Below are 13,679 nucleotides of genomic sequence, written 5' to 3' on the forward strand. Positions count from 1 at the left end.
CCTTGCTGACTAACTAAAAGACCTTGATCTGTGGAAACATAGACAAGGAGGGCAAAGAAGTTAAAGAGACACTGAAGCGAAAAAAAAAATATGATATAGTGAATTGGTTGTGTACTATGAATAATTACTAGAAGATTAGCAGCAAAGAAAATATTCTCATATTTTTATTTTCAGGTATATAGTGTTTTTTCTAACATTGCATCATTCTCTAATATGTGCAGATTACACAACACTCAGCATTCAAAATGAGTCTTTCAGAGCAGTCTGTGAAGTAATGACCTCTCCTCTAGCAGAAGAAAAGTAAACAGTTCACTTACAGTTCAGATAATAAAAGTCAGATAACAGCCCTCTCCACGACTAACTTATGCTGGGAATACACGGTTCGTTTTTGCCTTCGTTTAAACCTTCGATTCGTTCGGTAAATGAATCGAGTGTTGAAAACGTTTGTGAAAATAGTCATAATCTCATTATAGTTTCGATTAATAGACCCCAAAAACGAACGACTAGTGATCGAACATGTTTGATATTATCTCTCTTTATCCATCTAATCGAGCCATTGGTAGGCTTGATGGCTGTTCAGATCGATTATATATTCGTTTATGCTAGTCCGTCCCTGTAAAAAGGGATTTTCATTTTGTTTCTTTGCAGCCTTCGATCATTGGAAAAACGAAACCATCAGAATCGAAAAAAAAAACGAAACCGTGGGTGGTGATATTAACCGTATGACCGATTATTTCGGGATCGAAAAGGACAAAAGGCACAATCGAAACGAAGGTTTAAACGAAGGCAAAAACGAACCGTGTATTCCCAGCATTAGTCGGAGAGCTTATTAGCTTTTTTGCATAGAGATAACAACTGGAGTTTCTCAACTCTTCCTGTACTGGAAATAATTAGACTGATCTATCTGATCTTAATGTTTTTTTTCTTAGCTGTACTACACATACAAATCCATAATATCATCATTTTTTTTTCGCTTCAGTGTCTCTTTAAGGAAGGTCAAAAAGGGGCGGTAGTAGCTGTGGGAGTAGTCCTACCTTCATTTTCATTCAATAGGTCCATTAAGTCTTGAAAGATCTTTCTATCAAAAGCATCAGTGAAGGACATATCTGCCAGTGTCTGCTCATCCATATTGCAATTAAAATAATGGATTTTTTTAAAGTTAGCTTCCTGCAAAACAAATATACTGTATGTCCTTAATCCCCACAAATTGGTCCTTAGGGCTTGATTCACAAAAGAGTGCTAACTGTTAGCATGGCCGTTTTTGCGCAAATTTTTGCATTGCACGCGATCGCGAATTTTCGCGCGAAACTATAACGTTTTCGTGTGCAAACGCACATTTTCACGTAAAAACATTATCGTTTCGCGCAAAAAGTCGCGATCGCGCGAAATGCACAAATTTGCGCGAAAACGGCCATGCTAACAGTTAGCACTCTTTTGTGAATCAAGCCCTTAGTGTTAGTTGGTGCAAACAAGCCTTTCTCTGACCAGGAGGGACACTGACCGGGTGAGACTCTGACCGGGAGAGACTCTGACCAGTTACAGTTGTCTGTTTTTTTTTTCTGTTTCTTTTCTTTCTTTCTTTTTTTTTCGCCTTGAAATTGGACCAGTGAAATACAACAGATTGCGATACAATGCTATGTTGGGTAGATATTGCAATTAAGTTTGTAATTATCAAGTGGGGAAAAAGAAAAGAAAACAAATGATCTCATTATTTGTCATCTTCATAAATGAGTATAAGCAGACCTCTGGACCCTTCTCCATGTAAAGGAACCGCTAACCCCCGAGCTCTGCTTCCAGGAGGCATAAAGCTCTACAGCCCCCCATACCATAGCCTCATACCGTTACTATATGTCCCACTACACCAGACAGATCAGAGATACATTGACAACTCATTGGTTTATATGAGAGGAAAAAGGTTTTATGCATTTACATAGTAAGATAGATAGATAAGTTATTGATCAGAAAATTCCTCCCATTAATAATATTGTGTTTTATTCAGGATAATGAAGCCGTGTGCGCTGCTCCTACTGCTGCTCTTTATCCAGGGGACTCAGGCAGAGCAAGGTAAGTGTACAGCCTGGGGGGTACAGGGGATCAGCTCTCTGTATGCCTTACACAGGGGCATTGCTAGTTCCTAAAAGATCTGGGGCATCATGGTACACCAAGGACAATGGTAGAGTGTGGTGCGTGAAGCGCGCCGCCATAAAAAAATGGGTGTGGCCATGCCGTGGTTGCCAAAAATGGGCATGCTCATGACGTGGGTATAGCCAACTGTAATGTAAGGGTAACTCAAAAGTTTTTCTCCTAAGACACCCTTAACCACACACCCCTGCAAAAACACTATCTGGTGCCTTAACCACCACCCTTCCTCCCGCCGTAAAAAAAAAAAAGGGTAATTTTGGCACCATGGACACCCAAATTTAACTAAGCCTATGGTGTCAGGACTCGCTGATATGGGATTCAGGTACACACTGTATGCAAATGCGGCCGACTGGCTAACACTTCCAAAGAGTGACCTAACCACACACACACTGACTCTTTGTAAGTAGATTTTGCATACAATGTGAGACCTGAATAGATACCAGCAATCCTCTGGGAGACAGGTAACAAGGCACAGACAGTATATGAGTAGAACTAGTAATAGTCACCTGAATCTTAGTGGCAACAGCAATCCAGAAGATAGCAAGAGATGTTGATAACACCGAAGTCCAGAAACAATAGCTTATGGGTATGCAGGTTCCAGGATCAGAAGAATAGACCAAGAAGTTGATAGTCCTATAATGATGTGCTTATGAGTATGCAGATTCCAGGGCAGAATGAGATAATAAGTCCAGAACACATATACTACTGTATATAAATGTCATGGTAGAGAAGGGCTAGGCAGAAATCAAGGTCAAGCAATCCAATGGTCAGGGCAGGCAGTCCAGTAACAAGCAATAGATCAGTTCAGGCAGCAAACAGGCAGAATCCAATAACAGGCAGTTGGTCATGGCAGGCAGCAAACAGGCAGAGTCCAGTAACAAGCAGTAAGTCAAAGTCCAGAAAGGCAATTCACAAGTTTTCAAAGAGCACCCAGCAGTGAGCAGAAGCATACACTAACACGAGCAAAGTCAAAGTGCACTCAGTAACCTTAAATATATCAGGCAACCAATCAGTGGACCGGCCATATGCACACAACAGCCAATCACACGCAGGCATTAATCTAGTTTAAGTATCAGCTGAGAGAGAGATCAGCTGACACGGGTGGCAATAAATGTCAACTGGTAACCAGTACTGACCAGCAAAACATCCTAACTGTGTGTCAGCTATAGCACAGTGACAAGAGCACTGCCTCTGACATAAGAGACCAGAGCTCAATCCCAGCCACGGTCACATTACTATTTATTACATAAACCCCTGCCTAATTGTCAGCTGACTCTACCTCTGTCTCCGCCTCAGACCATACTGCGGACGAGAGGAGTGATCCCTTACATGTGGTAGGAATAGATTGTGACCTCCTCTGAGGACAGTCAGTCAGTGTCATGACTATGTACTCTGTAGGGGTGCTTGTAATGCCTGATTTTGACTACAGGTAACTTTGTTGTATCTTTGTAATTTCAATTACAACTACAATCAAAATCACAAGTTGAAATGAAATTACGCCCATAAGTATGCGTAATGTCGACTTTAATTACACTTTCATCGTATATATATATATATATAAATATATATATATATATATATATATATATATACAGTATATATATATATATATATATATACAGTATATATATATATATATATATACAATGCAATAAAAAAATTATATATATATATATATATATATATATATATATATATATATATATATATATGTTTTAATGTACACATACATAGATACATCCATTCATACTTACATACCAACATACATGAGTTATCAAAAAATGTGTGTATACATGCATGTACTGTGTGTATGCATATATATATATATATATATATATATATATATATATAGTGATGTGAAAAAACTATTTGCCCCCTTCCTGATTTCTTCTTCTTTTGCATGTTTGTCACACTTAAATGTTTCTGCTCATCAAAAACCGTTAACTATTAGTCAAAGATAACATAACTGAACACAAAATGCAGTTTTAAATGATGGTTTTTATTATTTAGTGAGAAAAAAAACTCAAAGCCTACATGGCCCTGTGTGAAAAAGAAATTGCCCCCTGAACCTAATAACTGGTTGGGCCACCCTTAGCAGCAATAACTGCAATCAAGCGTTTGCGATAACTTGCAATGAGTCTTTTACAGCGCTCTGGAGGAATATATATATATATATATATATATATATATAGTGATGTGAAAAAACTATTTGCCCCCTTCCTGATTTCTTCTTCTTTTGCATGTTTGTCACACTTAAATGTTTCTGCTCATCAAAAACCGTTAACTATTAGTCAAAGATAACATAACTGAACACAAAATGCAGTTTTAAATGATGGTTTTTATTATTTAGTGAGAAAAAAAACTCAAAGCCTACATGGCCCTGTGTGAAAAAGAAATTGCCCCCTGAACCTAATAACTGGTTGGGCCACCCTTAGCAGCAATAACTGCAATCAAGCGTTTGCGATAACTTGCAATGAGTCTTTTACAGCGCTCTGGAGGAATTTTGGCCCACTCATCTTTGCAGAATTGTTGTAATTCAGCTTTATTTGAGGGTTTTCTAGCATGAACCGCCTTTTTAAGGTCATGCCACAAGCTTGACCAGTAGGGGCCAGTTTGTGCAGGTGCAGTTCTCCTGCACACATCCTTGTCTTGGTCCCGTGGCTGGGAGGGTTCTGCGCCTGCGCAGTAGTACTTCTTGTAGTTCTAGGCCCAGGGCAGCTGTTTCTGCTTGTGAGCTTAGGTTAAGTGTGATTGAGTAGAAGGTTTTTGCACTGAAATCATCTGGATTATTCTGCACTTGGACGTTCGTGGGACTCCGAAGGCATCAGCAGCTTCAATTATCTGTTTGTTACTTTGTAATGGCATTTTAGCAGCTGTTCTCTTAATCTGAAGTATTTGTTTGGCAGAACATTGATAACCTACTAAAATTTAGCTGCCCAGTCCATGAGACTGCCTGGAAGTTGGAGATACCTTATATAGATTGTATTGCACTACAAGGTTCTGTGACATCTGTGAGCTCACAGCTTGTATCCTCTGTTGTACAGATTGTCTGACAAGTGATGTTCAGAAGATTCAGGAAGCTGTGAAGACCCTGGAAGTGTTCATCCTTGATGGAAAGAGTAAGTTTGTCTTACCTCAGGACAGCGACATTGGCCTCAATTCACTAAACTTATCTCCTGTCTTTAATAACGTTTCTGAGCTGTTTCTAGAGTTATCACCATGGTGATAAGGCATGTAGTATTCAATCAGGAAACATTTTACCTCAGGCAAACCTAATGTTAACTCTTCTGGCCTCAATTCACTAAGCGTATCTCCTGTCTTCTGTCTTTAAGTTAAGGAGATATCTCTAAAGTTAACTTTTTAATCTTTAAAATAACTCTGGAATTCTAACGTTTAAAGGGACTCCGAGCTAAAAAAAAAAAATTTACTGTCATGCTGGCCGCCGTGATGACGCAAGGCGGCCGGCATGGTGAAGTCAGACGTGACGTATGCGAAAGAGGGAGCCCGACACTCGGGCCAGCATAGTCTGGAGCCGCCGGGCAGCCATCACTGGGAGAAGGCCTGGGAGAAGAGCCAGGATGCCGTCGTGGGACCTCCCGACCTACACTGAGATGCGGAAAGCCTAAGGTGAGTACCATTTTCATTTTTTTTTTGAGCTCGGTGTCCCTTTAAGACAGGTCCTATATACTGCATGTGAAAATAACTACAGAGGAGGTAACTTAAAGTGGTCTGAAAGTCAGCATTTCTACTTTGCTCTAAAAGATTCCTCACAGCTTGAAAGCTACTATCCCAGAAAAAAATTCTAGCAGAACATCAATGAAATGGTTAAACAAAGCACTTTCTCCTGCTATTCAGCTTCAAATCCGCATCCAAACTGCAGATAACAGTATCTTTTTTACTGGTTAAACACAAATGTATCAACACTAGAATGTAAACAAACACTCTTTGAGAAACTGTCTCTGCTTCAGGCACACACGATGTTCAGAATAACTCATTAGAAGATGTTAGTATATAATAAAAAGCAGTTATAATAGAAAAATAATAAAATGCAATGCCAGCTTTCAGGGCAAGAAAAACGACACTTTGGAAACTTGTAATTTGTAAACAGACAATATTACTTTTGCACAAAGGCAAATATGCTAACTGTATGAGTAATAAAAAGTAGGAAAACACATTTTTATTGAATGTTATGTCAGTTTCAGACCACTTTAACCACCTATGGACCAACGTAGTTTCATTCTACATCCACCAGGTGGCAGCAGCGTTATGACTCAATGTATCTTCTACATCAAGTCCTTTCAGGGCTCTCAGAAGCAGTGCGAGCATCCGATTAAAGTAACAAAGCTGTCATTAGACAGCTTTGTTACTAGGTAACAACCAGGAGCCAATCAGCATGGCTCCTGTACATGTGATCGCTGTGAGCTAATCACAGCGATCACTTTCACATAAGCAGCTGCTCTGCCTGTCTCTCCTGTGCTTCACTGAGCAAAAATGTCAAATATAAACACTTTTCAACACTTTTATTAACCCTCTTATCCCTTCCCCAGTAACCCCTTAGTGATTATATAATATATATATATTTTTTTCTTTGTGAACAATAGATCTATATATCTGTATATAGATCTACATATTTTCTGTGCATATATAATATATAGATCTATATATCTGTTTATATAGATCTATATATCTGTGTGTATACAGTATATAATATATAGGTCCATATCTGTGTATATTGATCTATATTTCGGTTATAAATAGTTTGTAAACGCTATAACTTTTACCTAAACCAATAAATATACACTTACTGGAATTTTTTTTATCAAAGACATGTAGCACAATAAATTTGGACAGAAATGTGTATAGAAATTTTACATTAATTTAAAAATGTTACCACAGAAAGTTAAAAATATCATTTTTTCACTAAATTCCTGTCTTTTTTGATGAATATAATAAAAACTAAAAATCGCAGCAGAAATCACATAGCACCAAAAGAAAGCTGTGTTAGTGACAAAAAAAGGAGGTAAAATTTGTTTGAGTAGTAAGTTGTATGCCCCAGCAATAAACCGTTAAAGCTGTGCAGTGCCTAAAAAATGGCCTGGTCTTTAGGGGGTTTAAGCTTGTGGTCCTTAAGTGGTTAAGGACAGGAGTGATAAGACAAGACTCTCTCACTGTGAAAACTTATCTCTGCACCTTAATTAGACAAGGGCCCATATGCAATTCACTTTTTCTCCTGAGTTATCTACTAGGTGATATTTTTACACAGTGGAGCCTCTAGGCGTAGGCAGTACAGACCATTGCCTGGAGTGCCATTGGTCCTGGGGGTGCCATGTTGCTGGGTTAAGCCACGCCCCCTGGCAGAAGCCATCAGCCATGCCCCTGACTAAGCCACGCCCCATGGGTGTTCTGCTTAGCGTAAGCTGCAGGCAGCTGCACTGTGTCCTTCTGTGCCTTGTACATCCCCCCCCCTTTGTGCCTCCTTCTGTCCCTTTTGTGCCTCCTTCTGTCTCCTTGTGCCTCCTTCAGTCCCTTGTGCCATGTCTGACCCCCTGTTTGTCCTTCTGTTTTCCTTTATACCTCCTGTCTCCCTTTGTGCCTCCTTCTGTCTCCATGTGCCTCCTTCTGTCCCCCTGTGCCACCTCTGCCTCTTTCTGTCCCCCTGTGCCTTCTTATGTCCCCTTGTGCCTTTCTTTGTCCCCCTGTGCTACCTCTGCCCCCCTATTCCTCCTTCAGTCCCAATCTGCTTTCTTCTGTCCTCATGTGCCTCCTTCTGTCTTCCTTTGTGCCTCATTCTGTCTCCATGTGCCTCTTCAGTCCCCATGTGCCACCTCTGTCCCCTGCACCATCCTCTGTCCCCCTGTGCCTCCTTCTGTGCCCCTTTGTGCCTTCTTCTGTCTCCCTGTGGCCTTCTGCCTCCATGTGCCTCCATACACCCCCTCTGACTTTTTCTGTCACCCTTTTGTGCCTCCTTCTGTCTCCCTTTGTGCATCCTTCTGTTCCCCTTAGTGCCTCCTACTGTCTCCCTATGCCTCTCTTTGCCCCCTTTGTGTTTTTTTCTGTCCCCCACCGTGCCTCCTTCTGCCACTTATTGTGCCTCCTTATTTCCTCCTGTGCCTCCTTTTGTCTCACTTTGTGCCTTAATCTGTCCCACATTGTGCCTCAATCTGTCCCCCTTTGTGCCTCAATCTGTCCCCCTTTGTGCCTCCTTCTGTCCCCGTGTGCCTCCTTCACTCCCCCTGTGCGTCCTTCTGTCCTTTTTTGTGCCTCCTTCTGGCCCTCATGCCTTCTTCTGTCCCCCTGTACCGCCCGCTGCTCCTCTGCGGACCTCCTTCTGTCCTCCTGTGCCTCCTTCTGCCCTCCTTTGTGTCTCATTCTGTCCCCTTTGTGCCTTATTTTGTTGCCCATGTGCCTCCTTATGTCCTCCTTTGTGACTTCTTCTGACCCTCATGACTCCTTCTGTCCCCCTGTGCCTCCCTATGTCACCCTGTGTGCCATATTCAGTCCCCCTGTGCCTCCTTCTGTCCCCCTTTGTGCCTCATGAAAGTGGAGCCCTGCCTATGTGTATTTTCTGGTGAAACACTGCCGCATTATGATTATTTTCTGGTGAAACACTGCCGCATTACAATTATTTTCGGGTGAACCGCTGCTGCAATATGATTAATTTTGGGTGAAACGCTGCTGCAATATGATTATTTTCTGGTGAAACGCTTCCGCATTACGATTATTTTTGTTGAAACGCTGCTGCATTACGATTATTTTCTAGTGAAACGCTGCCGCATTACGATTATTTTTTTTTTTTGGGGTGGTGCCACAGGTTTTCTCGCCTGGAGTGACAAAATGGATAGAGGCACCCCTGTTTTTACAACTTGTCATAAAATGCCCTTTAAGTCACCAGCAAGCAAAACAATACTCAAAATAAATTTGATAGTGTTTTTTCACCAACTTTTGAGTACTCTGAATTGTAAAATGCTGAACATTTAGTTAAAGGTAAAAATTATCTCCTAGGAGATAACTCAGGTGAAAAAATGAATTGCATATGGACCAAGCTTCTTTAGTGAATTAACACTAAACATACCAATGGATGTGTGGTGGTAAGTTTTCTCTTGCCTTATTATTAGAGATGGCCCGAACTGTTCGCTGGAGAACTTGTTCGCTTGTTCGCACGAACTTAGCTGGTTTGAGTTCGCGGTGAACCTCCCCCGACCCGCCCCCTATACTACATCATTGGGCTAAACTTTGACCCTCTACATCACAGTCAGCAGACACATGGCAGCCAATCAGACTGCAATCCCTCCTGGAGCCCCCCCCCCCACCTTATAAAAGGCAGCAGCGTTGGCCATGTTCTCACTCTGTGTGCTGCAGTATTAGTGAGAGAAGGGAGAGACATTGGAGAGATAGGAAAAGTGATAGTTAGGAGGTCTGTTAGCTTGCTCCTTGCTGATATTTGTTGATGAAAAGAACCCCAAAACAGCTCTTTTTAGAGCTAATGTTCTTCTGATGTGGTTTTTTTTTTTTTTGTGCCACTGATACTGCATTTACAGCCCTGTCTGTCGCAGCTGGCCCTTGCTAATTGCTGTACTGTGCTAGGCCCAGCACATTCAGTGTATACCTTTCACTGCCTCTGTGTGACTGCACTTTGTATTATACAATACCACCACCAGTCAGTGTATACCTTTTCCTTGCACCTATGTGACTGCCTAATTGTATTATAGCAGCAGTCACTGCATACCTTTTCCCTGCACCTGTGTGACTGCACAATTGTATTATAGCAGCAGTCAGTGCATACCTTTTCCCTGCACCTGTGTGACTGCACAATTGAATTATAGCAGCAGTCATTGCATACCTTTTCCCTGCACCTGTGTGACTGCACAATTGTATTATAGCAGCAATCACCTTTTCACTGCAACTGTGTAACCACACATTGTTGTACCAGCAGTTACCTTTTCACTGCACCTTTGTAACCGCACATTGTTGTACCAGCAGTCACCTTTTCACTGCACCTGTGTAACTGCACATTGTATTATACCACCAGCAGTAACTGCATACCTTTTCACTGCACCTGTGTGACTGCACATTGTATATCAGCAGTCAGTGCATACCGTTTCACTGCACCGGTGTGACTGCACAATTATATTATAGCGGCAGTCAGTGCATACCTTTTCACTGCACCTGTGTAACTGCACATTGTATTATACTGCCAGCATTCAGGTAAAAAAGTGTTCAGTACCTCAGCTTTATCAAAATTAATGAGGCATGGATCCCGGAGGGCTACTGCCTGCCTGAAGACTAAGTTAGTCCTTACACACAGCATCTTTGCCTGCACGCTGTGTGACTGCCTGCCCCAAGACTAAGTCAGTCCCCACACAGCATTTCTGCCTGCCAGCCGCTGCTGCCTGCCCGAAGACTAAGTCAGTCCCCACACAGCATCTCTGCCTGCAGGCCGCTTGACTGCTTTCTCTGCCACCACCAACAGGGTCCAGGACTCCAGGTGGATTCCTGAATTTGTATGCTACCAAACATAATAATATTTTTTCTGGTGTGTGTACATGCCTACTTTTTCTGGCTGCACTGTGGCTGCAACAACAAAACAAAAGGCATGTACATGTGTACATGTGTACATGTTACCTTGCTGCGGTGAAGGGTCTTGCGTATCACAATGAAGCAATGACCAGCTATATGAGTGTGTTAGGGGGCACACATGACCCAAGATAATAAGGTAATTGCTTCATTGTGAACAGTTGTTCTGTCAATGAGCTACCTCAGCCCGACCATATGGGCTTGAAAACTGCCATCGCCTGCACTCTCGCCATGGTGCGCACCAGTCCAGCATGGACGTCACTACACAAACAGCTGTTTGCAGTGCGTTACACATTGAGTTTGGTCTATCAGTGTGAAGCAGTTCACTACTTACACTAACTGCTGATCCATGTATAAACACGCAAGATGTTTTCAAGCACTTCAGGCCTCCAATTTAGCAATGCAGTGTGATTTCTGCTCTTTAGGGATTATAACCCTGCTGTGCGTCAAATCCATAATTTTCTCCGGGACTTTTGGTGTGTATCCCACTCCGCCATGCCCTCCTCCAGGTGTTAGACCCCCTGAAACATCTCTTCGATCACTTTTGTGGCCAGAAACAGTGTTTGTAGTTTTCCAAGTTTGCCTGCCCATTGAAGTCTATTGTGGTTTGAAAATTTTGCAGTTTCGCAAAATTTTTCGGAAGTTCGAGTTTGAGGTTTTTTGAACCGACAATCGGAGGTTCAAGCCATCTCTGCTAAGCTCCAGCATGATCTTAGTGAATTGAGTAGAGTTGTCCCGAACGGTTAGGCCACAAACTTATTTGCGCGAACATCGGTGGTTCGCGTTCGCGTCGAAACGCAAACTTTATGGCGAGTTCAACCCGCCCCTATACTACATCATTGGGCTAAACTTTGACCCTCTACATAAGTCAGCAGACACATGACAGCCTGCATGACAGCACACAGTGTTATATACCAGTCACTTCATAACTGTTCACTGCACCTTTGTGTGTGACAGCTGCACATTGTATTGATACCAGTCACTGTATACCTGTTCACTGCACCTGCGTGACAGCAAGCAGTGTTATATACCAGTCACTGCATACCTGTTCACTGTACCTGTGTGTGTGACAGCTGCACATTTGTATTACCAGTCCGTGCATACCTTTCGCTGCACCTGTGTGACAGCACGCAGTTTTATATACCAGTCACTGCACCAGTGTAACCGCACATTGTTGTACCAGCAGTCACTGCAACCTTTTAACTGTACCTGTGTAACCACACATTGTTGTACCAGCGGTCACCTTTTCACTGCACCTGTGTAACCGCACATTGTTGTACCAGCAGTCACTGCAACCTTTTCACTGCACCTGTGTAACCGCACTGTAATGGATTGCGGAGACAACGCCGCGCGGTCTGACAGCGAGGCGGCTGGTGCTGTGTTCAGACCGGCGGTTTCTGCGCAGCAGCATGCGCCTGAACCTAGTAGTGCACACAGATGGAGAGCTACGTTCGCGCGCGCTAACAGGCAAGCCCTTTATGCCAATAGGAGAGGGATCAGCTGATCTGGATGATCAGCTGATCCCAGCGCAGCAGGTGATTGGCTGAATGGGACGCTCTGCTATTTATACTTCTTCCCTGTCAGTTGCCGGTTGTCTGCCGTTGCGAATGCTTATGTGTTAGCACTCAGACCATAGTCAGATCCTTCAGTGTGGTTGAACCAGGTGGACCTGGGAATCCACACTTAGCCAGATTACTGTGTTATTACTGTGTTATACTTTAGACCAGTTCCAGGGTGTTGAGACCGCGGACCTCACACCCAAGCTTAGGAATCACAGTCAGGGAATCACTGGCTCATATACTGTTGCACCAAACACTTACACTTTATCAGGTGTCCAGAGGTTAGTTATACTTGTATTATTGGTGATTCTGCAGATCATCAATAATCAGGTATATATCTGTATTCTTGGTGATACTGCAGATCACCAATAATCAGATTCTCTCTGTGTGCTGACACCGATCGTTACAGAACGGCAGACCTGAAAAACAAAATGGACACACTTGACAGCCGTCTTGATACACTCACCACCTCGGTGGAAAATTTTATCAGAGTGCTGGACGGTCAGCAGGCCCAGATCTCTGCTTTATCTGGGTCCTTACAGGTCCTTCAGACGGCTGTAAATTCAGTGCGATCTCCTCCAGTTACAGACTTACGTATGTCTGTACCAGAAAGGTTTTCTGGTCATAGATCTGACTTTCAGAATTTTAAGAATCGTATAATTTTGTATTTTGAACTAAGACCTAACTTGTCAGGAACAGAGGCACAGAGAATTACATTTATTTAGACCCTGCTGTCAGGAGATGCTCAAACTTGGGCCTATAGCCTGCAGACAGGGCACAAGGCGCTGACATCAGTAGAGGAGTTTTTTAAGTCTATGGCCATAATTTATGACGATCCGGACATTGCCTCTACTGCTGAGCGGTAGCTAAAGACCTTACGTCAAGGCAGGGATCCAGTGGAAGTCTATGCAGCTGATTTCAGGAAGTGGTCTGTTTCAGCTAGGTGGGGGCCTTTCACATTGTTAGATTGTTTTTTATCAGGGTTGTCAGACGCAGTTTCAGAGTTGATGTTGGGACACCCTGAACCAAAAACTATCGATGAGGCAATCTCTTTAGCAGTACGGATTGATCGCCGTTTACGGTATCAGAAGCAAACCCGTGGTAAGAACGCGGTCAGATATGTCTCTTACGCCTCTCCTCCACCCATCTCACCTCCGCCAGAACCAATGCAAATTGGTCAGTCCAGGTTGACACGGATGGAGCAGAATCACAGGAAAACAGAACAGCTCTGTTTATACTGTGCAGAGAAGGGCCATAGAGTGCAGAATTGCCCCAAGAAGTCGGGAAACGCTGCGGCCTAGGTGTAGTCAGAGGTAATACCCTAGGTCTTTACCTCTAGACAACAATCGTTTTCTCCTTCCTTGTTCTGTCACATGGAAGGGTCAGACTGTTACCACTGAAGCT

General features: G+C 42.8%; 1 protein-coding gene across 1 annotated transcript in view; it reads left to right on the forward strand.

Moving 5' to 3' along the window:
* LOC137560846 (C-type lectin domain family 10 member A-like) overlaps positions 1–13,679 on the forward strand; it is a 96,342-nt gene that overhangs the window by 13,885 nt on the left and 68,778 nt on the right. The window contains exons 2-3 of the mRNA XM_068271991.1: positions 2,000–2,064; positions 5,187–5,261. Of these exons, the coding sequence (XP_068128092.1) occupies positions 2,004–2,064; positions 5,187–5,261 (136 nt within the window). The 5' untranslated portion in view covers positions 2,000–2,003. The remainder of the gene's footprint in view (positions 1–1,999; positions 2,065–5,186; positions 5,262–13,679) is intronic.

This window comes from Hyperolius riggenbachi, chromosome 3 (assembly GCF_040937935.1).
Source record: "Hyperolius riggenbachi isolate aHypRig1 chromosome 3, aHypRig1.pri, whole genome shotgun sequence".
In the NCBI taxonomy this organism is placed as follows: Eukaryota; Metazoa; Chordata; class Amphibia; order Anura; family Hyperoliidae; genus Hyperolius; species Hyperolius riggenbachi.